Source organism: Sminthopsis crassicaudata, chromosome 3, assembly GCF_048593235.1.
Source record: "Sminthopsis crassicaudata isolate SCR6 chromosome 3, ASM4859323v1, whole genome shotgun sequence".
Lineage (NCBI taxonomy): Eukaryota > Metazoa > Chordata > Mammalia > Dasyuromorphia > Dasyuridae > Sminthopsis > Sminthopsis crassicaudata.
The window spans coordinates 55,823,296-55,850,754 of NC_133619.1; the positions used below are offsets into that span (position 1 = coordinate 55,823,296).

The following is a 27,459-nucleotide window of genomic DNA, read 5'->3' on the forward strand; positions in this document are numbered from 1 at the left end:
GGTGAGAGAGAAGCAGAGACATAAAGACAGTTACAAAGATAGAGACAAATACAGAGACAGAGAAATATATAGAGACAGGGATAAAGATAGAGAGACAGAAACAGAAAAAGACAGAAACAAAGAAACAGACATAGAAAGAGATACTTAGAGAGACAGAAACAGAGACAATGACAGAAAGACTGAGTCAACCAGAGAAACAGACAGAGACACAGAGACAAAGGTAGAGAGAGACAAAGACAGACACAGAGGAGAAACAGAGACACAAAGAAAGAGAACTTTTCAGGAATGAAAGGATTAAGAGGAGTTTTGGCAATAATCTAGTCCAATCACATAATTTGTGTTTTATTTATGTAAATAATTGTTTCAATAAAAATAAACCTAGTTTATGGAAAAGGCCCTGGGTTTTAGAAGAACTGAATGATAGCCTATAATCAACTTGGTCAAAACACCTCTCTGGTTCTCAGCTTTAAAATGATATACTATTTCTTAAGATTTACTGCAGCTTTAATATTCTAGGAGTCTCTGTTAGAAGGTTTAGGTTTCAGAAAATGTATCGACCCAGACCAATGACAGAAACCTAGACAGCACTCCATTGAACGAGTCATTTTCAGAGTCTTCTAATCTTCTCAGAAGTGCTTTCAAAAAATCATTAAGATCATCACTGGGCATTCAGAGTATATTCCTAATACAATTTTAAGCAAAAATAAATGCAACAAGAATATTTAAATATTTGAACCCTCAGTAGGACACATATTTCTCCTTGTTATCACTTGTCAAATATTCACCCAGTAATGTCTCTCTTGGTTTGTCACCTTACTTTCTTTCTTTTTCCATCCTCCCTTTATTTTTCTTTGAAATTATTTGTGTAGCAGAGGCTATGTGGCTAAATCATTGTTTGGCATTATGTCTAGGGTCAGTAAGAAAAGTTTAGTAAGAGAAGACCAGACCATACACTAAAAGTAGAACAATAATTTAAATTTAAATGGCATTTCAAAGCATGCAAAGTGTTATTCATTTGTTGTTGTCATTTCATTTCTATCTTATTCTTTTTGACTCCATTTGGGGTTTTCTTGGAAAAGACACTGAAGTAGTTTGTCATTTCAGTGTCCAGTCCATTTTAGAGAAAAGCAAACTGAGACAAACATTATTAAGAGATTTGCTAGACTCTCATAACTAATGAGTGTCTGATGAAAGATTTGAATTCAAGAGGTCTTCCTGACTCCAGGCTTGGGTTCTATCCACTGTACCACCTACCTGTCTTTCAAGTTCACTGCAAAGTTTCAAATACACTGCAAAGTAAATATTATAATTGCTCTTATTTTACAAATGAGAGAATTGAAGCTCAGAGGATTAGATTCATGTGGCTATAAAGTGTTAGAAGGTGAATGTTATGACAACACTCAGAAGCATATGAATGGCAAAAATAAGCATCTGTAAAGCAAAGTTACCATTGAAATGGTAACTATGTTATCCTCTTTTTCAGTCAAATGATCAAGAATAGGAAAAATAAAACCAATAGTGATTAATCTTTTTACTTAACCTGAATAGCATACAGACAGCGGGCTCATTTTGGAATCTAACTTTATGGTGAGGAATTTACTCATAGAGAGTAGAATAGTTACAGTTAATTCAGGTTAAACTTAGTCATTTGTTTGGGAGACTATGAAACCAATTAAAATATTGAAAGTTCATTCAACTATTTAACAAATTGAGTGGAACTCTGGTCTTCTTGGACCCCAGACTCATGAAGCACTGTATTAATGGAAAAACTCATACAACTCCAGCACTGCCAAGCATCAAAACAGTAGAATATCATAGGGGCTCATCTTAATTTGCTAATTCATTTATTTAAGCATTTTGATTCTTCATTGATCTAAAATTTCACTGGTCAACTCCCTCCACTAATGCAATTGGCAATTCCTCTACCACTTTGTTTATGGACCTCTGAAATGGCCACAAATGGAAAATCCATCTTGTCCTTGGTAGACAGTCTCTTGGTTTGTCTGTCAGAGTTTGACTCAGCTAATGTGAATTGAAAGGTGAATTTGTCACACCATTTAGAACCTGGAAAAAGTAAATACCGTAAAGCAACGTTACTATTGACATGGTAACTAAATTGTCAATTTATGTTTATTTATCATAAAGGGAGGGCAGGGAAAGCAGTAAGCATTCATATAGTGCCCACTATTGTTTTGAATAATACTATCAAATTTTATCCTTACAATTGTGTTATGACCTGCTTCTATTCCAAGAATTTCTCCTTTGTTCTTTTTTTTGGAGGCTGGGGTTAAGTGACTCGCCCAGGGTCACACAGCTAGGAAGTGTTAAGTGTGTGAAACCAGATTTGAACTTGGGTCCTCCTGAATTCAGGGCTGGTGTTCTATCCACTGTGCCACCTAGCTACCCCTATTCCAAGAATTTCTAACATCATAAGAAAGTTTGTGTTCTGATGGTATATCTTTTCAAAATTCTGATTTAATTCCATGTCACAGTAGGTCATCTGAATGGGATTTTGGTTGCATAAATTTACACCCAGGGATAGGGACTTGATCTGTTATCTTAATTGGACAGGAAATTCCTTCTACCAATGTAGTCTGGCATCTTCTCTAAATTTATATTTTTAATCTAAACTACCATTAATTAAGTTTCCACTATATGTTTATTGGGCAGAATGCTGGTCATGAAGTCAGGAAGATGAATTCAAATTCAACCTCAGACACTCACTTGTGTGAGCCTGAGCAAGTCATTTAACCTCTGTTTCCTTTAATTCACTGGAGAAGAAAATGAAAAACACTCCAGTGTCGGTGCCAAGAAAACTCCTGTATAATCTTATTGTGCTGCAGTACATGGGGTCACTAAGTATTGGACATAATTGAACAATTGAAAAACTACACGTGCCAGAGACTATGCTAAGCATCGGGGATAAAAAGAAAAGCAAAAAAAAAACAAAACCAGAGAACAACAAAAATAAACAAACAAAAACAGAACAAAAGAGTTCAGCACTCAAGGACCTCCTAATCCAATGAGTAAAACAGCATGCAAACAATTATATACAAACTAGGATATATAATATATGCTATGATATAATTAATACAACATTATATAATGTAATAAGCACAATGAAGCATAATAATGTAAAAAATCCAATACAACATGATATAACATAATACAGTATGATATAAGATAATTGAAGATTTAATTGGGATAGTATCAGAGAGATTGAAAGAGGGATTGAAAATGTTTCTTACTAAAAACAGGCTTTGGTTGGTTGGTTTCCTTCCTTCCTGAAGAGGAACAAAATGACACCACTATGTTAGAATTGAGTTAAAGCATGTTTGATTGTAGCTGATCAGAACAATATAAACCCGGAATGCTCTGCTGATGGAAGATAGCTTCTAGGGGAGACAGCAATAGGTAGGTCCCTCTAACCTTGGGATGCTTCTGTTCTAACACTCTGTCAATGATTCTAAAGTCTTCTGGGTTTAGAATCAATGATCCTGAGATCCCCCTGACCTTAGAGTGCTATTGTTCTAACAATTTGTCTTTCAATGATTGTAAACATCTTCTGGCCTAGAAATATAACAATATTTCTTCCCTTAGGCTTTAAGGAAGATATATTAGTGATCCTGAGACTCTCTAACCTTAGAGTGCTATTGTTCTGATGATCAGTCAATGATTCTAAAATCTTCTGGCCTTAGGATAGTCCTAGATCAGCTAGTCAGTGTTAATAAATTCCTCAGACCATTCCTCAGTTCTACCTCTAGCCCATAAAATGAGCATATTAATGACATGAAGAACTGGATAAATTTGTCTCCTTTCTCTTGATCCTTTGTTAAATTCTTTTGGAACTTAGCTGGGTTCAATTGGCTTTACAATTACAATAAACTTTGCTCCTTAACTTGAAAGTGGTTTCAAACTTTCATAGACACTAGTCTGCAACCCCCAACCTTTTGGGGTACCCTTCTGAATCTCAACACTGCCACAAGTTGGACACAAATTATGAACACTTGGGGTGCTTTTCTAATTTTGTGTAGCTCACATTTCTTCTGAGCTAATTCAATTCTGCTTTGATCATACAGCACAGCACCTTCTCTGATGAGAACATGTAATGCTGGGTGGTCCTGTGCCAAAGTCTCCTATGACATACAATTGAATCTAAAGTTCTTAAGAGAGACCTTGAGAATATCCTTTTATCACATTTATTTTTAATACCTTGTGAGTACTTGCCCTGTGTGAGTTCTCCATAAAATAATCTTTCTGGCAACGTATTTGGCATTCAACCAATGTGTCTAGCCCAACTGAGTTGTGTCCTTTGCACAACTTTGCCAAATATTTTAATCCTAGGCAGTTTAGTTCAAGCAAGGACTTCAGGATCTAATATCTTATCCTGTCAGGTGATCTTTAGAATCTTCCTAAAACAATTCAGTTTCCTGGAATAATGCTGGTACACTGTTCAGTTTTCATAGGCATACAACCTGTGGCAGAAACAAGGGAGAAGAGAATTCCAGGCTATTATAATTAGCCAAGGAAAATGCTTTCATTCAGAAATGGAACATTTTCTTCAAGGACAAACGAGGATCACTGGATCTTTGTCACTGGATCACTGAGTAAGTGGAGGGGCTAAGTTACAAAAAGACTACAAGGTAAGAAAGAGAAAAAAGAGAAGATAAATAATCATTTATTAAGTGCTAATTATGTCCTTATGTCCTAAGACATCTTGCTAAGTGAGAAGGATACAATTAGAAGCAAAAAGAAACAGTACCTGTCTTCAAGGAAGTTACAGTCTAAAGGGGAAAGAAAAAAACACTTTTTAGGAAGGATGAGGAAGAATAATTTGTCTAGGGGGTATTACTTCTTTTTCCTGGACCAGGATGCCTTATGTATAGAGAGAAAGTCTAGGGATATAATGTAGGAGACTAGCATGATTTTGAATTCTAGAGGAAGTCTAAAGAGGGTGAAGAAAGGCCTGGTATGAAAGACTTTCAAGCCAGTTATTTAATAATAGATCATAATAACAGCACTATGCATCAACCAATACTTAAACTCAGGTCTTCCTATCTTCAAGGTTAGTTTTGAATGCTGAAATAAAATGAATGGTAAAAAAATTGTAGTGCAAAGAGAAGGAATCAAGAGACACATTCTAAAGAGAAAGATACTGAAAATCTCATATTTTGATTACTTGATTTATATGCTACAAAATCTCTATGCATCTGTGATTTCAATCCTGAATGGTGGGTGTGGTTGGCAAAGAGAGATTGGAGCATTGATGGAATTTTTCCCTGGGACAGGCAGAGAGAAGGCTCTGATCCAGATCAGTTTTAGCTCCATGATTCCACATTCTGTGGAGATCATCTAGTCAGAATTCAAAGTTATATTAAGCCCCAGAGGCCCACTCTGGGGACTTTTGCAGTCTCACCTTGCCCTGTCCAGTCAGAAATCCCAGTCATATACCTGAGGTTAAATTTTCCCTATTAATCAACTTAGGATCCATGCCATGTTTACTGCCCTCCTATGGGTCAGTCCACTGGAACACTCTGTCTCATAGTGTCTTTCCCCTTATCCCTTCCTCATGCCACATATTATCTCCTAACTCCACTATGGAACTCAACCCCACTTCTTATAGCTAACTCTTTTAAGGTCCCTTTCAACATTTAGCCTGCCAGCTTTTGCTTTGAAGCAAAGTCATAGATACTGCTAACAGAAGGAAGGAAGTTCAACTGCGCAAAGGGTTTAATTAGCTGACTGGATATCTAACCAAAAGCTTAGCCTCTGTGTTTAAGTCTCTGGGAAGTGGCAGACCTCTCTTATGGAGAAAGCTTTTGGTTCCTAGACCAAGTAGGTGAGGTACATGCTTTTCTAAAATAATTGAAACTTGGGCTTTGAGCTCAATTCAAGAGAGGGTTCCACTTAAAACCCAGTAGGGGCAACTGGAAGAAAGTACAGCAGAAAGGGACAGGGCACAACAAAAGGTGAAAGGAGAAAGAAAATGGAAGGGTATAGAGTAAGGAGGGGATAAAAAAAGAGAAGGAAAATAGAAGGTAAGAGCTCAGAACAGTTTGGGGAAATTTTGTTCTTATTGGTTAATTATATTTGACTCTGTTACTGTATGTGAAGTTTTTCTTGACAAAGATTTAGAGTTGCCTCCAGTACATTTTATAGGTGAGAAAACGAATGCAAGCAAGGTTAAGTAACCTGCCCAGGGCTGTCACATAGCTGGTAAGTGTCTGAAGCCTGATTTGAACTCAAGAAGAGTTCCTGACTTTAGGCCTGGCACGCTATTCCCTGTGCCACTTAGTTGTCCCTTAACTTAGAGAATACTTATATTTGAAAAGAGAAAGGAGATGGGAAAGAACGGACATTAACATTCATTAAGTACTTTCTTTATTCCTGCCCAACACTGTGATAAGATTTGGGGATGGAAAAAATATATATTAAAAAAAAAAAGTCCCTACCATCAAGAAGATTATGTTTTAACATGGGAAAATTGTAATACCCCTTCAGAAAGCAGAGGAGTTACAAATATTCAACAGGAATGCACCTCAATAATTCCATTCTGCTACCAGGAAGATGGAGACTGGTAGATCTCTGGATTTGTGGAATTCTAAGATGTAATGGGCTAAACCAATTGAATATTTTTTCTAAATTTGGAATTAACATGTAAGCCCCTGAGAGCCAGAAACCACCAATTTGCTTAAGGAGAGGTGAAGTAAACTGAGTTTGAAATAGAACAGATTAATATTGAGAGAAACCCAAGAAAGGCTATAAAGAGAAAGGGAGAAAGAGACATAGAGAGGAGGAAATGAGAAAGAGAAACAGAGAGAGAAAGAGTGACAAATAAAGAGACAGAGACAGACAGAAAGTGAGACAAAAAGAGAAGGAGCAGGAAAACAACCATATCAAAAAAGAGCAGAGAAGATGGAAGGAAGGGAAAGAGGAAGGAAGGAAGAAGAAAGAAAGGAAAAAGAAAGATGGAGAAGGAAGGGAAAAAAAAAGAAAGCTAAAAAGAAACAAAATGGAAAACCTGGTAACAGACAAACTTGGTGAAAACAGGACAATGCTTTTATGTACCCTCCAGGGAAGAACCCTTGTGGTTTGAGACCCAATAAAATTTGGCACATTGATATGACCCACATAAATCTTTTGGTCGTCTGTCTTTTATCCATGTTGTAGTAGACACCTTTTCAGGATTTACTTTTTCAATAGCAGTAGCAAAAGAGACAGACTGAGTGGTCACTGAATGCTTCTATAAGCTTTTGTAATTATGGGTGTACCACAAGCAATAAAAACAGACAATGGACCTGCATATACTTCTAAACATTTTGCACTTTTGTGCATAGTACCAGATGGGCGACAATGAGCCATATTCACCTTGTCCATTGAAATAGAGAGAAAGACCCTAGAAACAAATGAGAAGACCTTGGAAACATCTGGTGGTTCCATCTCTGATAATGTGTGCCACTGAAAAAAACATGACAGTGAACATCAAAAATTGTTGATGAGACTGCTACAGGACTTCAAAATCTCCAGGAATCATTGGACTCCCTGATCCATTATGAGACTGTTGCAGGACTTCAAAACTTGTAGAAATCATTGGATTCCCTGACACGTAAATTAATGGACAATAGATTGGTTTTGGATTATATTTTGGCTGCTGAAGGAGGTGTATGTGTAATTGTTATTTATATACCCTCCTTCTAGGACTTATGGACATGTATTAATTCCTCATGTTGGTTCATGTTTGTTACATCACTATTTGTGTTATACCTCCCATGCTGATGGATTTATGTATACCTGTTTCAAGGAAGACCCTTCAGTCCAGAGGAAACCTACTAACAATATCTGGTTTGATGTTCTTAGGGAAGAAATCAGGGAGGGTATGATCACCTGTGTTCTAAAACAAAAGAAAGGGGGAGATATAGAGGGTGGAAACTCTAGAGAAGTATACTTGAAACAAGGTATTAACTCAGTGGAATTGATGACATGATGGTTCTCTAGTTCACACATATGCTTATTACTTATTATGGTGATGTCATGGTTTTTTAGTTCACACATACTCAGTATGCTGTAATGATGTAATTGTACAAAGATATATAAGGGCTGACAAGGACTGGAAATGGGACATTCCATTTTTGACCATCCTCCTGGTGGCTCTCCTGCCTCCTGCACTAAGATCAAGATTGGGCCAGAATAAAGACTCTAGACTATTCCTGACCATTTTCATGGTGTCTATCCTGCTAAGACCAAAGCCCATCTGAAGAACCTCCAGAAAATTAGCCCAAACATTACAAATGATGTCATCAGTATCAGAGATGTGATTTGCCTCTCACATTAATACCTGTCTGTGCTTCCCCACAGCATGATCCTTATTTGTGTTCACTCATCTACTTATGTATGTATTTTTGTGGGAGATTGTGTTCCATCATTATTTTATAATTTAGGCATTTTGTTAAATGCTTTGCTTTTATATAAGAGTACCCTCTGTCTAATTAACAGAATTATGTATATTAGACTATGAACTACATTGAATAGATGTTGATTTGTAGAACATCTTCAACCTGATATCTAGTGCTGCATAAATAATAAGCTGTGTCAAACTTAATTTCCTCAATACAGCTGTACACTATTAAAAATAAAACAAAACAAAACAAAACTGAGCTTTATGTTATGTTTCTTATATGTTGTTGCCAAAGATATATACTGTCCTAGAGAAATGGAATTTTCAATCCTAATCTACTAAATATGAATCATGATGCTAGTACCTATAAAATATGAAGAAGATGATTTGATATTGACACATAGAGAAATGATTCAATAAGGAGGGGAAACTATTGAATACTTTTATCATATAGCATGTAATATATAAGCTTTCTAGGGTGAGAAAAGACACACCTAGGTGTAGAAACTGTTGTTTAGGGAGAACAATTTGAAAGATCCTAAAGCATTTTTCAGTTACCCTAACTAGCTTCTCAAGTAACTTTTCCCTTTTAGATTCTTGATATTTGAAATCTCACTACTAGATGCTCATTGTTATGAAAAACTTTTTAAAATTAAAAAAAAAAACTAAATAAAATCTATGTGGTGGAAAAAAAGCAGGGACTCACCTGAACTCTCCCAAGTTCCCCTTCAAACAACTTAAAGAGCATCTAAAAACAAATTGTGGAGTGGCAGTACTCATAAAAGGAGGAACTGAAGATTTTCCAATCCAATAACTTGGAAAGTCAGTAAAAGATCAGAAGGGTTCCTTTGCTGGTACTGGGTACAAGAATCTATTGTATTACCTATACTTGGATCCAGATCACTGTCATGGGCTATAGTCCCAAGGCAAAAAGGAGTACTAGCACACCAGAGCTTGTGACCATAGGGAAATAGAGATACTGTTTATACTTCATGGGTGGAAAAGTATGATTATGTTCACTCACAGACCAGAGCACAGGCCTGGAGAGTAGTAAATACACATGTCATTACATGATAACACTTTGGAAGAGCTCAATTATTTTGAACTCCCCCAACACCCACCAATAGCCTCTGAAAACAATTGGACAAAGACCTGTGCCTTGAGATAGTACCCACTCCAATTTAGTAATAGAGGTTTACTTTTAATAAAAACTAAAAGTTAAGAAATAGATTAAGAAAAGTGAGTAAACAACATCAAAAAGCTCCTAACTACAGAAAGTTATTTTGGTGACAGAGAAGATTAAAGCACAAACTAAGAAGGGCACCACAAAATCAAAACTGCTGCATCCAAAAGCTCAAGAAAGTATAAATTGGTCTCAGGTTCTGGAGGAGCTCAAAAAGAATTTTTAAATTGGAAAAAAAAAGATTCAGAGGAAAAGTTATGAAAAGAAGTGACAGAAGTTCAGTAATGTCCTGAAAAAAAGAGTATACAGTTTGATAAAGGAGGTAAAAAATATTTGAAGAAAATAACATCATAAAAACACAATAGATCAAATAATAATAGCGGGGAGGGGGTACATCCAATGAAGAGAATTTACAAAGCAGAATTTGTCATGTGAAAAAAGATAAATAAAAATTCAATGAAGAGAAGAACTCCTTAAAAAAACTCAATTGGACAAATGATGGTACAATAGCTGAATGAAGAAAATAATAATAAATCTGTTAAACATAATTCCACGTTTTCATGCCATGAAAGAAGAATCAAAAGAAAAGGGAAAAATCATGAGAAAAAAATGAAAATAGTATGCTTCAATGTGCATTCAAACTTTTTCTCTTTAGTAGACAACATTTTCCATCATGAGCCTTTTGGAATTGTCTTAAATACTTTATTGTTGAGAATAACTAAATCTATCATAGTTGATCATCACAGAATGTTATGATTGTTGTGAAACAATGTTCTGATTCTATTTACTTCACCTACTATCAGCTCATGAAGATCTTTCCACTTTGGTCTGAAATGTTCATTCATTATAGAACAACAGTATTCCATCACATTCATATATCACAACTTGTTCAGCTATTCCATAGATGATAGACATCACCTCAATTTCCAATTACTTGCCACCACAAAAAACTTGATATAAATATTTTTGTATATGTATCATATACAATCATTTTTAAATGATCTCTTTGGAATACAGACCTAGTAGTGTTATTTCTAAATCAAAACATACACACAATTTTATAGCATTTTGGACATAATTCCAAAGTGCTCTACAGAATGTTTGGAACAGTTTACAATTTCACCAGCAGTGCATTGTGTCCCAATTTGCTCACATATTCTTCAACATTTATCATTTTCATTTGTTGCCATATTAGCCAATCTGATAGCCAATGATATCTTAGAATTGTTTTAATTTGCATTTCTCTAATCAATAATAGTTTAGAAATTTTTTCATATGACATTCATATAAATAGCTTTGATTTATTTGCCTAGAAACTATTTATTATATTATATTCTTATAAATTTGACTGTTTTCTATATATTTTATAAATAAGTTTTTTTCAAAAACATTGATTGTAAATATTGTTTCTCAACTTTTTGCTTTATTTCTTTTTTAAATTCTTATTGTTTTGTTTTGCAACTTAATAAGATAATTTATTTGACATGATTTCATATTTATAATTGAAATTAAATTGCTTTCCTTCTCAAGATTGGGAGATGAGCAGATGAAAGAGAAAGAATTTGATGTTCAAAATTTTAAAAATGTGGAAATTCTTTTACATGCAATTAGGAGATATTTAACAAGATAGAAAAAAACAGATTTTGTTAATCATTTCTTACAGGATAATATTCCATTATAACCATATATCACAATTTGTTTAGCTATTACTTAATTACTGAGCATCCCCTCATCACAGTTCTTAGCAACGACAGAGAGCTGATGTAAATATTTTAGAATATAAATTCTATTTGTTAGCCAGTACCAAATATTTTTGATGATAGTCACTTTGTAAATATTCAGATCTCATACAGCTAGGCTACCTTCCTTAATATTTTTCATTAATTTCATTAATATCCTTGTTCTTCCAGATGAATTTGGTTATTAGTTTTTCTAGTTCTATTAAATAATTTTTTGCTAATTAATTTAGGTAGATCTCATTTTTATTATATTAACTCAGCCTACCCATGAACAATTAATATTTAGCCAGTTATATAGATTTGATTTGATTTGTGTAAAAAGTGTTTAATAATTATATTTATATAGTTCCTGGGTCTGTCTTGGCAAATAGACTCCCAAATATTTTATACTGTCTACCATTGTTTTATGTGAAAATTCTCTTTTTAATTTTTTGCTGCAGGACTTTGCTGGTGATACATAGAAATGTTGATGATTTACAATCTAAAGTAAGTTTGCTCAATAGTTTTTTTAGATGATTCTCTAGGATTCTCTAAGAATGTGATTCTATCATTTGGAAAGAGTGAAGTTTTGTTTATTCATTGCCTGTTCTAATTCCTTCAGTTTATTTTTCTTCTCTTTTTTGCTAAAGTCAATAATTCTAAGAAAATATTGAAAATAATGGTGATAATGGGCATCCTTCTTTCACCCTGATCTTATTGAAAGAGCTTCGCTAATTCCCATTATTGCTGGTTATCATTTTATTCATAAATTACTATAATCTCTTTGAAAATATTTTATTTAAAATATTTGCATCAATAATGACTAAGGATATTAGTCAATAATTTTCTTTCTCTATTTTAGTTCTTCTAGGTTTAGGCATCAATACCATGTTTGTGCTATAAAAATTTTTTGGTAAGGTTTCTTCTTTGCTCATTTTTCCAAAAAGTTTATGCAGTATTTGAATTATTTGATTTGTTTTTTAAATGTTTGGTTGAATGAAATCCATCTAGCCCTGGATTTTTTTCCTTAGGATGGCTTGTTCAACTTGTTTTGGGGGCTGAGTATTTTAATTCTTTTTCTGTTCATTTGAGCAATTTATAGTTTTGCAAATATTAATGAATGTCCCTTAGATTTATTGACGTCCAGTGGCACAAAAGAGCTCTTACTTATTGCTTCAATGTCCTCTTTGTTGGTGGTGAATCCAATATTTTCAATTTTGATACTGGTTAGTTTGGTTTTCCTCTTTATTTTTCTACAAATGAAATTAAGTAGATGTTTATCTATTTCATTTTTCCAAAAACAAGCTCTTAGTTTTATTTCTTTATTTAATAGTTTTCTTACTTTCAATTTTATTAATCTTTCTTTTGATTTTCAGAATTTCTAATTTGGGTTTTAATTAGAAATTTTAAATTTGATCTTTTTTCTGACTTTTTTAGTTGCTTGTCCAATTCATTGATTGCCTTTTTCTTAAATTATTCATGGAAGCATTTAGAGATATAAATTTTCCCTTCTGTACCATAAATTTTGGTATGTTGTTTCATTATTGTCATGCTCTTTTATAAATGTATTAATTGAATCTATGATTTGTTGTGTTATCCACTCATTGTTTAGGATTAGATGATTGAGTTTTCAATGACTTTTTAATCTATATTAACATATTTTATTGCATCATGATCTGCAAATGTTCATTGAATATTTCTGCCTTTCTGCATTTGATCATGAGGTTTTTATGCCCTTATACATGGTCAATTTTTGTGTAGGTATCATGAATCACCAAGAAAAATGTATATTACTTTCTATGCTAATTTAATTTTCTCCCAGAATTTATCATATCTATCTTTTCTAGAAATTGATTCCTCTTTTTAACTTCTTTATTTTTGTGGTTAGATTTATGTAGTTATGAAAGGGGAAGGTTGAGGTCCTCTAAAAGTATAGTTTTTGCTATCTATTTCTTTTGCTAACTCACTCCTGTATGAATCTGGATACTATACCACTTGGTGCATATGTTTAGTATTGATATTAACTTCATTACCTCTAGTACCTATTAGTTTTTATTGTTGTTGTTACTTGTCTTTCATTCTTGAAGAGGACCATGACATAAGGAAAGCGATGCTATGACATGCAAGTAAATTGAATTTAAGGGAGGGAGAGCTCTGCAAGAGCACATGCCTCACTTTCTCCTCCAAAACCATCTGGGTCCAGTGACAAGATACAGATAGAGATGACTGAAGATGTCCCTGGATGAAATGGGAGACTTTTGTCTTTTTAAACTAAGGTTTTCAACAAGTTCATAATAGCAATCATTCCCCTCCCAGATTTATTCATTCACTGAATGATTTTTTTTTTTTTTTGCTAAGTGAAAGAGGAGATTCTTTACCTCAATTGCTACCTAGCTTTAATCACTGAATGAATATGGCCTCAATAAAACCTTTTAGTAAGCTGTAGTTTACTTCCTTATCTATTCTGATTAGATATATTTTTACTTTTGCTTTGGCTGAGATCAGGACTGCTAATTCTCTCTCTCTGTCTCTGTCTCTGTCTCTGTCTCTCTGTCTCTCTCTGTCTCTCTGTCTCTCTGTCTCTCTGTCTCTCTGTCTCTCTGTCTCTCTGTCTCTCTGTCTCTTTCTCTCTTTCTCTCTCTCTTTTAACTTCAGCTGAACCACAATAGATTCTGCTCCAACCTTTTACCTTTACACTGTTTAGCTCTCTGTTTCAAAGCTGTTTCTCATAAACAACATATAGTAGAATTCTGGTATATTATCTATTCTGCTATTCACTTCTGTGTTATGGGAGCATTAACCCCATTCACATTCACAATTATGATTATTAACTGTGTATTTTCCTCTATCTTATTTTCCTGCTATCTCACACTATACTTTCTCATCTGTGTTTTGCTTTTGACCACCATCACCTCCTTCAGTCTTTTCTTCTTTCTATTACTTCCTCCCTTGTTTTCCCTTTCCCCTCCTACTTCCCTATGAGGTAAAATAACTTTTTACACCCAGATGAGAATAATTTTTTGAGCCAAATCCAAATGAAAGTAAAGCTCAAACAATATTCATCTCCTTTCTCCTTTCCTTCTACTGAAAATAGTTTTTTTGTGTTTCTTCATTCTACCTCTTCCTTTCTGCTTTTCCTAGTACAATCTCTCTCTTCCACCAAATCTTTTTTTTTTATATTATACCCCCACCCTCTATTTATCTATATTGCTTTAAAATGTTCCAAAAGAGACACAGTTCTCAAGAGTTAACAAGTTATTATCTACATCTATAGGGATGTAAACAGTTTAACAAATAACACATTTGTTTCCTGTTTACTTTTTTATATTTCTCTTGAGTCTTTTATTTGAAGATCAAATTTTCTGTTCAGCTGATCTTAACAGGGAAGTTTTAAAGTCCCCAGTTTTATTGATTTTTTTTTTCCTGAAAGATTATGCTTTATTTTGCTGGGTAGTTGCATCTTTGTTGTAATCCAAGTTTCTTTGCCTTTTGGAATATCCTATTCCAAACCCTCAGATTTTTTAAATGTAGAATCAGCTAAACAATCCTGACTATAGCTCCTTGATATTTGAATTGTTTCTTTCTGGCTGCTTACAGTATTTCTCCTTGACCCGATAATTTTGGAATTTGGCTGTACTATTCCTTGGAGTTTTCATTTTGGAATCTTTTTCAGAAAGTGATCATTGCTTCTTTCAATGATTATTTTACTCTGTGGATCTAGGATATCAGGGCAATTTTCCTTGAAAAATTCTTGAAAGATGCTATCCAGGCTCTTTTCTTGCCCATTACTTTTAAGTAGTCCAGTAATTTTTGAAATATTTCTCCTGGATCCACTTTCCAGGTCAGTTGGTTTTCAAACAATTTCGTCTATTTTTGATTTTGTTTGATTCTCAATGCCCAATTCTAATTTTTAAAGAATTGTTTTCCTCAGTTAACTTTTGTATATTTTTTTCCATTTTGGCCAACCCTACCTTTTAAGAAGTTGTTTTTTTCAATTGATTCCCCCACCTCTCCACCTCCAATTTGGCCAACATATTTTTAAGGAATTATTTTGTTCACTTTTTCAAAGCTGTTGACTCTCTCTTGTGTAACTCTCATTTCTTCATTTCATTTTTGCTCTAGCTTTCTCATTTTTAAAATTTTTTTAATCTCTTCCAAGAGGACTTTTTGGACTTGAAACCAATTAATATTCTGTTTTAAGGGTTTATCTGCAGGCATTTGATATTTTTGTCCTCTTCTGAGTTTGTGTTTTGATCTTCCCTGTTGCCATAATAGTATAGAGATTTTTTCTTTCCTTTTTTCTTTCTTTTTTTTTTTTTTTCTTTTTTCTTTTGCTATTTAATTACTTTTAAAGTTAAGTTCTACTCCTGGAGTACTGAGGGCCCAGTCCCAAGCTTCTTTTATTGGGGTCAGAGGCTTAGTCTTTGACTTTCTGTGCCAGGACTAAGGTGCTAGAAGTTTGCCTACCATATTGGGGTGGCCTAGTCTATTCATAGCTGTCGTGCTCTGGGTCCAGGCTGGCAGTTTGTCTTCTGTACTGGAGCTGAAGGCCTCACAGCTAGCCAACTGTGATATTAACTTGTTAAGACAGGCCTCAGTTATTAATCTGAGCTATAGGTAAGAGCCTCCCACTTATTTTCCTAGACATTCCCCTTTTGTTTGTATTCCCCTTTTACTCAGATGAGACAGAGCTTTCCTAAAATCTCTATAAATAGTGGGTTCTCTTACTCCAAAATTTGTTCAGAGGCTTGATTAATATTGCTTTGGAGCAAACTGGGAGAGCTCAGAACTTTAATGGAAGACAACTTCCTGGCTTCTCCCTGGCATCTTGGTTCTTTCTCCAGAAAATTTGATTTTAAAATACAAGGCTAAAAAAAAGAGAAAAGAGAAATAATGCTTAAGGTATTAGATAAGATTAAATTGTTTGCATTTCTATATGGGAAGATGGTCCTTGTAACTCCTAAAAACAATCTCATTATTCAGGCAGATAAAAGGAGTATATGTAGATAAGAGGGCATGGGTCAGTTCAATAAGATAGAATATCTAAAATAATAATAATAAATTTAAAAATTTAAATAAATCAATTTAAATAAAATATATAATTAATATAAATAAAATATAAATAAATTTAAATTAAAATTTTAAAATAAATTAAATAAAAAATTATTAAAAATAATAAATTAAGGGGCAGCTAGGTGGTACAGTGGATAGAGCACCAGCCTTGTGTTCAGGAGGACCCGAGATCAAATCTGGTCTCAGACACTTAACACTTCCTAGCTGTGTGACCCTGGGCAAGTCACTTAACCCCAGCCTCAGGGAAAAAAAAATAATAATAATAAATTAAAGTATGAGAAAGGGGAATTCACTGTTTAAAAAGGAAAAGGGAAAGTAGAATAGAAGAAACTATCTCACATGAAAGAGGCATAACATTACTTTTATACCATACAGGTAGATGGAGCAAGTAGGCAAGAGCACTTAAACTTTATTCTCATCAGAACAGGCTCAAAAAGTGAATAAGAAACAGTATGTTGGATTCAGAAACTTGTCTTACTCTTCAGGAAAGTAACAAGAGAAAGGGATAAGAGAAGAGAAGGCTGATAGAAGTGTGGACAGAGTGGAATAGGCAATGACCTGAAACAATATACTTTTGAGGATGCAGCAGATGAAAGAAGAGAGTTGGATAATTTGGGAGGGGAAGAGGGAATAGAATTGAGGGAAATGAACAGTTATATCAAATATCTCTGATAAAGCATTATTTCTTATTGAGAACTGAGTCATATTTATATAAAAAAAGGAGTCACTCACAACTGATAAATGGTCATAGGTTATGAGTGGGCAAATTTCAGATAAAGAAATCAAATCAAAATAATCATAGTCATATACAAATTCTCTAAATTATTTTTGATTAGAGAAATGAAAATTAAAACAACTCTGAGGTATTGCTTTATACAAATCAGATTGCCTAGTATGACAAAAAAGGAAAATGACAAATGTTGGAGGAGATGTGGGGAAACTGAGGTACTAATTCACTGTTGTTGGAGTTGTGCACTGTTCCAACCATTTTGGAAAGTAATTTGGAGCTATGCTGAAAAAGCTAGAAAATCACAAATATCCTTTTGCCAAGCAATACCAAAAATAGATCTATATCCCAAAGAGATAAAATAATAATAAAAAAAAATCTTTGAATGTACAAAAATATTTATAACAGATTGTTTACTGAAGGCAAAGAATTAGAAATTGAGGGGATGCCCATCAATGGAGGAATAGCTGAACAAGTTGTGGTTTATATTGTGATGGGATATTATTAAGTTATTAGAAATAATTGAGTAATAATAATAATAATAATAATGATAATAAAGCTGGAAAGACTTACATGAACTGATGCAAAGTGAAGTGAGGAAAACCAGGAGAACACTGTGCACAGTAGGAGCAATTTTGTGTAATGATTATCAATGACAACTATTCTCAGCAATATCAATGGTCCAAAATAATTCCTAAGCAATTGATGAAAATGATATATATCTCCAGAGAAAATATTGATGGAATATAAATATGAACATCAATGAATGAATTATTTTAACCTTTATTTTTCTTAGGAGTTTATTTTTTGTCTTGTGTTTTTCTTCACAATGTGATTAATATGGAAATGTTTTGCATGATGGTATTAGCGTAGCCTATGTCATATTGCTTATAGTCTCCATGAAGGGGAAGGAGAAAAGAAGAAAATTTGGTACTCAAAGTTTTTAGAAATAAATGTTTAAAATATTTTTACATGATGGGAGGAAATCAAATAACAAACAACAATTTTTAAGAATGAACTAATTGAAAAGAGTTCTAGAAACTTAGTACATTCTTCCCTTAATTAAATTTAATCGAGCCATTTTGACTTCCTACCCTGACAAAATCTTGGAGAAGAACTTTAATGGAAGAAGTGTTAAAGAGGTAATTTATAGAATGGATTATTTTGGGGAAGGACAAATCAATATGTTTTTCTCTCTCCCCATCCCTGTGTGTGTGGGGTGTATGTATGTATGTGTATGTGTAATGAAACTGTCCTTGGGCAACCATGAAGATATTAAATATGGGAGAATAGGGTAAACATTGAAAGGAATGTGAAAGATTTTGAACACTTATTTTAATATTCTAACTTTGTGGGAGATCCCTGAATAGGATGAAAACTTTTAGAAAGAATATATACGTAGAAAAAATGTAAGTGATGTGGGAAGTACTTAGTAAGAGAAAACTAAAAAAGGAATATTAAATACTACATAATGAACTAATTGTTCTTTTTTTGTAAGTTGTGGACAGCTATTATGTCATATGAATTTATAATCTCATGCTAACCTACAGCATTTCTGAAAGTCAAGCACCCCAAAATGAGTTTCAAATTAACTACATGGGAGATTTGTTTGTTTAAATATTGGAGGAGAAGCTGCTCAGGAGATGTCTTTAAATAAAATTTTAAATTCAATTCATTTGGGGTATGGACTTCAGGAAGACACCTAAGATTTTGGACCTGTGGAAGGAGAAACTCTATGTGGGAGAGGCAAAGTCACCAAAATACTTTACCTCTTTTGCTAATCAGAGAGTAGTATTGCTGGGAGGGTTGTATGAGTTCTCATGGTAGTATTTTCTGGAGAGTGGTCACTGGATAACAAACTTGTAGCAATTTCTCATTTTAATCAATTATTATTACTTAAAACAAAATTCAAGGATTGCCACCCTCCCTCTAAATTTCAGAATCCAGGGGAAATGTTTTAACAAGCTCACTGTTTTTATTATTCTGACCCTATTATCACCCTTGTAAAATCTTTTCACATAAAGGACACTAAAGATGTTAACGATGTCTTAGATGACTATAAGAGTTCAAATTTAATTTCCTGTTAAATGGGTCCAATTCTAGCTCTAAGGATGAATATCAGTTTATATATCAGTTATCTCTTTGATTTCATAGGTTAGTTCATGACTGCTGGAAGACTGTTTTTAGGTCAAAATTGCAATACTAAAAATGTGAAATTCTCTTTTATTTTAGTTTTCTCCTATCTCTCACTCCAGAAGAAAGTTAATGTGAATTCAATGGTTCCAAAATAGGTCTCTGTTCCAAGTGTTCCCCTAAACCAATGTTTGAAAAGACCACATACAGCATCACATACTGTGACATAACTTGATAAAATCTACACTTACTTTCTTCCTTCTTTCCTCACTCCTTCAAAAAAAAGTTCACAGGCCATGGAAATTAATTGAAATAAAGACCCAACAATTTACTATCAATCATACGATGTCAAGGTTAGTTATTTTAAACTATTGCTTTTATTATAATTACACGGGATCACAAATCAGTAAGCACAAAAAGATTGTAAAATATTTTCAATGCACTAAGGAAATCAAAACTTTTTTTCCCAAACAACATATTGTTACTTCAGAAGTATCAAAGTACATTTATAATTACATATCACTTAAAAAATCAAGTACAAAAATGAAAAGAAATGATATCTGTGTGTAGTCTGTGTATGTAGAAATAGTTAAGAAATACATGAGTACAGAAATCTGCTACTTATTTTTCCTTTGCACATATTTTCAGGCACAGACCTGACACTTCTAATGATTCATGAAAAAAAAAAAAGCAAAGAACATTCAATTATTAAGATATTGGTAAACATGTTACAATTGAATGAAATGGAGTTTAAATGGTTTCCTCTCTTTTAAAAACCCTGTCTTTTAAAAATGTAGTGCCATTATCCACTAAAAAACATACTATCTTATATCATTTTCTTAGCTATGCTTTTAAATTTTTCAAAAAGAGTAATAAAGTAAACATACAGTGGCTAAATACGTAAACACATTTTTTTTTAGTGCAAGAATAACAAGACCTGTGATTTGACTGTGCTTTCTTGTCATCACAGTGCACTTTACACAAATTGCTACACTAGAAAGGTTAATTCCAAGAGTTCTGAACAAAAGAAGTGCATACTAAACATTTTATAAATATATACAGTATGTATACTGTATGTGGGTGCATACATGTGTCAATGCAGATACATTAGGGATGAGGAAACCCATTTATATGGGGAAGTCATCAAACACCTCAAAAGACTGTTCAAATATTCCTTTGTTGGGGCCAACCCCAACTATATTAGTCTAAGCATGTTCATCCATGAATTTGAAGGTTAAAGGGAAATTCTGCAATTTATTTCTTTATCCCTTCAATATACCTATTTACCAAGAAGACATTGATCCAAACACCAAATTGTTTTCAATTCAGTCCAATCCTCAAGTCACTTTGTTTAAAAGCACTTCCTCACATTGCAAAACCTGTTAGCCCATTATTGATTTACATAATTCCATTGACATACTGTATGTATGCCTGAAGATGCTTACATAGAAACAGACATTATGTGTTTATAAATTAGTTTTAATACATTCCAGTCATTTGTTTTGATTATCTACTTGATCTGGAAAGCATTAAATAGAAGGCATATATACAAATATCAAACATTAATTGCTTAAACAATGCTCCTTTGTTTGCAATATAACAACTTCAACTTGGGAATGTTAGAGATTGTCTAATTAATTGCCCCAGTTCTGTAAATGCCAACTAGCCCTCTCATCCAATGCAATTCAATTAAATCTGATGCAGCAAATAATTATCTGGTGTATCCTTTGTGTAAGGCATTGTACTGGGCACTGTAGGATATATGAAGATGGGGAAGACAGTCTTCCAGGTTAGAATGGATAGATCAGGAATGACTGTGTAATTGATATAATGTGTTTCCATGGATTGTAAGTAGGCAGGGTGAGTTGATCAAAGTATTTTGTGGCCTGACTAGCCCAAAAATGTATCTGTAAGAATGAATTAGTCTTTACATTATAAGCTTGTGGCATTTTCTGCATTTCATATGCAAATATATAAAGAAAAACAGGAATTAAGCACTGTTCTGGCATTCTATCTGAGGCCATTATAATACTCCCTTTCCTCTTATCAGCATATGGATGATGCTAAGCTTATCTGTATACACACATTGACTTCTGACTTGACTAGATACATTTGTCAAACAACTGCTTCAACTATTTTCACTCATGAGATCATTGAAGTAAATCAAAACTCTCCATCTAATTTAGGCATATAGACACAGCCTAAGCTAAACATTAATAGCATGCTACTGAACAATATGTATCCTTGAAGGAATATTCCACTTACTACCTGAGTATAGCTGAGTCTAGACAGAGAACAGATTTTAAAAGGTATAATTTAGTCATGTCAACCTTTGCTTATTAAGTACAAAAAGATTTCTGGAATGCTTAGGATATGCAGGACCCTGTTTGAATTCAACTCTTAAGTAAAATAGTTTTTTGACTGAGCACAATTATATATATTTTATCCATTAAAAAATTATAGTGGTGAATTTTATAAATCAATTTTGTAAATGTGGATCTTATCAGCTAGTGCCAGAGATCACTGATTATTTCAAACATGCTTCAATTATATCTACATGGGAAAAGATGGAAGCCTACATGTACATGATAACAAAGAAACTCTATGCCAGGGAATACACTGATATGTTTTATGTTTTCTCTATATAGGTGGTAGTATTGTCATATTGAATTGTTTATTTGTCCTTTTTTTTTTGACTCACTTTCACTTAAAAAATGTCATTTCATCTCTACTGAGGAAATCTATATGCAGAAAATCCATCTCCCTGATGATCAATGAGACTACCAATGAGACTACCTTGGAGCTGAACTAGTAGGCTGTAGCAAAATAACTTGATGATCATGTCATTCCTGATTTGATCAGGAAGATAATGAACCAGATCAATCAAGTGTTAGAGAATTTTAGTGTTTTACTTTCAATTATCAGATCAGATCCATAATTTGTTTTTCTGGTTCTCAATGGGTTGTCTTTCCACTTAATCTTGTCTACTAACATTCTCTTCAGCTTCAAATAAAAAAAAATAATAATGAGAGAAAAATAAAATACTTTTGTAGCAAGCAAATCATTTAATGAAGGCTTTATTCACACAAACTCATTCCCATTCCAATGTTAATCTTAATTAACAAGGGTAGTTTTCTTTTATTTGTTTTTGTTTTTGTTTTGTCTTTGGCATCCACCACAGTGCTTTGCTTATTGCATATGCTCATTGATTAATAAATGCTCATTGGATTTGATTAGGTATATACAATCATCAATTTCATAGGCATATAATCCTGAAAATATCAGGATTTAAATCACAGTGATGTCACTTTTTCATATCATTCAATTGTATCACTTTTGAATTGGGCTTGGCTAAAAATTACATGGAAATATGTGTCTTAACCTAAGAAACTAGAAAAGTTATATAGGAGAATCAAATGTTGTTGGAATCAACAGTAGATCCATCAAAATCAAAAACTTATGCTTGACCATTTGTCAAATTTTAGATATAATGTCAGTTTTCCTTCCTACTTAAAAGAGGTTACATAAAAAGTTACAAGTACATTAAAATTTCCTCAATATGTTTTAAGGTTATAACAAGGATTACTATTTGGCCCTAAATATAACTTTAAAAGAGAACTACATCTTTTGAGTTTGATTTGATTGGATCTCTGTGGTTTGATTTACTTAAGTAAATAGTAAACAGCTAAAATCATGAACATTTTCATTAAATCAATGTGTTTTTCAAAAAAGTTTTCATTTTTATAAGCCAGTGGTGGTTGGATTTCAAACAACAAACAGTTGATGAGTTTTAGGGACAGAAATTATCTTGAAGTGCTAAAGACTTTTTCATAACTTTCTATAATTATGATTGTTTTATTCTCCCACCTCTATTATGGAAAATCCTCTTACTCTTAATTTGCTTTTGCAAATATTTCCTGCATATTCAATCACACATGTATTTACAAACACTTACCTTTTTCCTTATCTTGTACAGAATTCTGAGTTTGGACATCAAAATATACATTAGCTATAAATTATTAAAATCATCTTTAAAATATCTCAAAGGCTTGAAAGGAACTATACTGATAAAGCATTACTCAAGGTTTAGCAATATAGATTACAAAAAAGTATGAAATTCTATTATATTTGGTTTTATTGGCCAGCACTGTAGCATTGCTGTCAATATCTTTTAAAAAGGAAAGCCAATATGACAGTAATGTCAAAAACACACTTTTCCTCCAAAGAATACTAAAGTGATTGTTAAAGAATGCTCATGCTTTCAAATTTAAGAAGCGTAGTCATTTAAATATACAAAATATATGTGATCATTTACTTTTCATTTATCCGTGGCAATATTCATTTTTTTACTAAGTTGTTTTTGGAAGATATATAACTCTTAACACAAATCCCATAATATACAATTGGAATCAACCCCATCCCAGTTTTTAAAACAAATCAAAACAGTAAAATAAAAGTGACAATTCTTTGGTTGTGGTCATGGTATCATAATTTGTTACAAAGGGAAATTCTGCACAGAAAACTCTGACCTGAATATCTTAAATTAATGAATGATTCTGGATAAATGTATCTTTAATCTTAAATGTTGGTAATTTGAGAAACACACACACACACACACACACACACACACACAGAAAGCAATGTAAACAAATCTTGAATGACTTTTGTAATTTTTTTTTTTCATCAGGCAAAAAATTAAAAACACACATAATCCTACCCTTCATTCTGCCATTTGTCAAGAATTGTGGCTACATTGCCATGGTAAAAAAAAAAAAAAAAAAAACAACCAAAAAAAAAAACACCTTTTAGAAAACAGTATAATTCTTCAAATTCTGATATCCCTTTTCATAGTCACAGTGAACCCTGGTCTCCACTAATCAAATCAACAATGCAAGGAGGTATATCCCTACAGACATTTCTAAAGTAAAGTTATTCTACTAGGTTAGCCAAGTATATCTGAATAACTATCTCTGGAGAGTTGACTTACCATTATTTAATATAAGCAAGAGGGTATTTAAAATAAACGCCTTAAAAGCTAATGTAACAAAAGATATTGGATTTAATATGATGTGGACATCCAAATTAGGTGCTACATTTGCATTAATTTCCTGTCAAGTTTTAATACAAATAAAAAGTAACAGATGTGCCTAATGAATATGGTGATATTTAACTTCTACCATTCCAGCACCAGATTTATTCATATATTATACTGCTGAACAATGATTTATAGTCACATGCTTTTGTACAGAAGACAAATTTAGGTGGGCAAGGAAAAGGAAACAAATTAGGGGATTACATAGAAAATAGAAAATAAATTGTTTAATACATTATATAGTAAAACTCTTGATACCTCTGTAAATTATATATGTATATATGTGTACTATTTCAGATGTTTTCTTTCAATAGACTAGTAAAATATTTACATTTTAAATATCTTTTGGATTAAAAAAAATCCTTAAACACATTTATCTCAATTTGTTGGTAAAGTTAACATGCCTTGGACTTATATTAAGTAAGCACAACTTAACATGGATTTCCAAGGGCAGTGATGCCATTTTTTTTACTAGTAAAGAAGATGTATGTTGACAAACACTCTCTGAAACCAACCTGTTGACCATTCCCTCTCATACAAGTGAAATAATAGTCTTATGGAGTTTTGTCATATATGGACACTTTGTCATATAGCAGTATCCCAAAACACTGTTTGTTGTTTAGAATATGGTGGAGGACTGTACTTCTTTGTCCCTGTATTCTTCTTCCAACTTGGTAGAATTGGCATGCTATCTTGTTTGCAAAGTCCCTTTTCTGTTTTCTGTCTTGCCTTGATTTCTTTGCACAAGCAGCGCTTTTTCTCGATCATCTCCATCATTGTATGGTCTCCATGCAACCATTGCATGCATGCCACCTATGAAAAGAGAAAGAGTGATTATAACATAAACAAGATCTGACTGTAGAGTAGAATTTTCCTTTTGTTCGGAAATTTTGTTCAAAATGTCAATAAAGATTCCTTCTATTGCAAAGTTGATAAAATTGATGAATATTATACAAGGATCTAAAATAATTAGAACATATAACAATTACTCAGTAATTCTTCCAGTTAACAAAGATTTTAATGTTATATGACACTGTACCTGAATCATGTATGTCTAATACATTTTTCAAAGTATTCATCTGACTGTTTTATGTCACATTTTCAAACTTTCTCAATTCAAATGGAATAGTTGATTTTGTTCTTTTCTAGACAATCTTATTTCTTAGTAATATGATTTAATGAGCATTATCTTAATTCTTCTGGAGTAGTTCTTCATTATAAATTGCATTTTGTAGAATTGCATGATTTCTGTGACTTGTTTAAAATAAGGTGAATAATGGTCAATTATTTTAGTCTTTCATCCAGAATGGTTGCAAAAATATTGTATCAATTTAGAATTTTGAAGTTCAATGAAATCTTTAACAAAGATCTTACTTCATATGCTTTCTGATATTGGATATCACTTTACTTCTTTGGGACTCCATGAGCTCCTCTATAAAAAGAGAGGGTTGAAGGGGATAACTTCCAAATTCCTTAGAAATTGTGAAGCATAGATAGATATTCAAAATTGGAGAAGGAGGAAATTCCCAGCACAGGGAAGAATGTGATGAAAGATATAAAGACAAGAATGTAGAGGGTATATTTGGGGAATAGAGAGAAGAATTTGCAGCAGATAAGAGTATATCAAAGGCCTATGCAAAGGAAACAGTATAAAATAAACCTGGATTGGTAGGATAGTGTCACTTTGTTGAGGATTATGAACTACAGGCTGAGGAAAAATAATTTTACCTAGAAAAATATAATCACTGAACATTGTAAGCAAAATAATGGACGCACATACATACACACAACAATAATAACAACAATGTTATGGACTCTGCCAAAGATGGAGTGAAAGCAGAGAGAGAGAATAAGATGGAGGAGCTAACTACAGAGAAGTCAGTCTCTGAATTATGGAAGTAGAAGGCATCCAATGCTAAAATATTATTCTAATGTCTCATTGTGGTTTGGGGATTATCTTGAATGATAAAGATTTTAAGTAGAAAACAAATTGGTAAGATTTTGAGTGTAGGTCCAGTGATCAACTATGTAGGGGTCATATGAGGACCTGCACAGCTTTGTCCAAAGAAGTCCATCACCAGAATTGCCACAGCTCATCAATTGGTTCATCGCTACTTAAAAACAGCACTTGTGCATGGAGTATTGTCCACATTGGTAGAAGATGTATTTGACTTACCCAATGATAATAAATATCTTTTGATATTTAATTTAATTCCTATATGCTTGTTATCTGTACCAAACATCTTTCTCAGATGTTGGAAATTGAAAGCAGGTTCAATAGTTCATTTCAAAAAGACAGGTATTGCTGGTTCTGATGTAGACAGTAGTTTTCATCATCATTTACTTCTTTAACTTTTATGACTTATGGAGAAGCATCAAGTGCTATGACAGACAAGTCAATTAGGTTACATAGGAGTTATAACATGGACTTCAAAGTCAAGGAGAACAAAGTATGAAACTTGCTTTCAATTACATAATAATTGTTTGACCACAGGAAAATCACATAACCTCTCTGTCTTAATTTCTTCATCTGTAAAAATAGTACCAATCTTACAGCATTGTAAAGAAAAAAGGATATAACACATAAAGTGTTTTTTAACCTCAAGGTACTACATAAATAGAAGTTTGCAATTTCGTTTTGTTTTTGTTGAAATTTGTTGCTGCTGTTGTTTTTTTCTTGTTAGAATCTGAGGAACAGGTTTGTTTAGGAGGAATTATAACCAGTTTGGGCACAAATTTGTTTTTTTTTTTTTTTTTTCACTTACAGCAATGAATGAAGTGCAATTATTAAGAGCTATGATGTTTTGTTGCTTGAATGACAAAATTAGAGATTTTCCAGATATAGAAGAAATTTCTCATTTCCATAAAGGAATCTCTTTCGTACTAATTAAGCAGGTTTTTTTGGTTTTTGTTTTTGTTTTTTTTAATTTTTGGTGTCTTTTATTTTATCTGTCATTGATTCTTTTAAATATCAGGACCATCAGAAAGTGAGGGTTTAAATGATATATCTACTATTTATTGAAACTCCAAAAATGACATCAGGCAATGTTGGTTTAAATTGCATCTTTGCTTCTTACTGAAACTCCAAAATGACATAGTTTCAGGCATAAAAATCTCAATTTTAATAAGTACTTTGCA

General features: G+C 32.9%; 1 protein-coding gene across 2 annotated transcripts in view; it reads right to left on the minus strand.

The window, feature by feature from the left end:
- Window positions 1-24,034: 24,034 nt before the first annotated feature.
- The window catches only part of NYAP2 (neuronal tyrosine-phosphorylated phosphoinositide-3-kinase adaptor 2), a 322,006-nt gene continuing 318,581 nt past the window's right edge, over window positions 24,035-27,459 (minus strand). For both annotated transcript variants that reach the window (XM_074298579.1, XM_074298580.1), the window contains one exon: window positions 24,035-25,134. In XM_074298579.1, coding sequence (XP_074154680.1) covers window positions 24,907-25,134 — 228 coding nt within the window. In that variant the 3' untranslated portion in view covers window positions 24,035-24,906. The remainder of the gene's footprint in view (window positions 25,135-27,459) is intronic.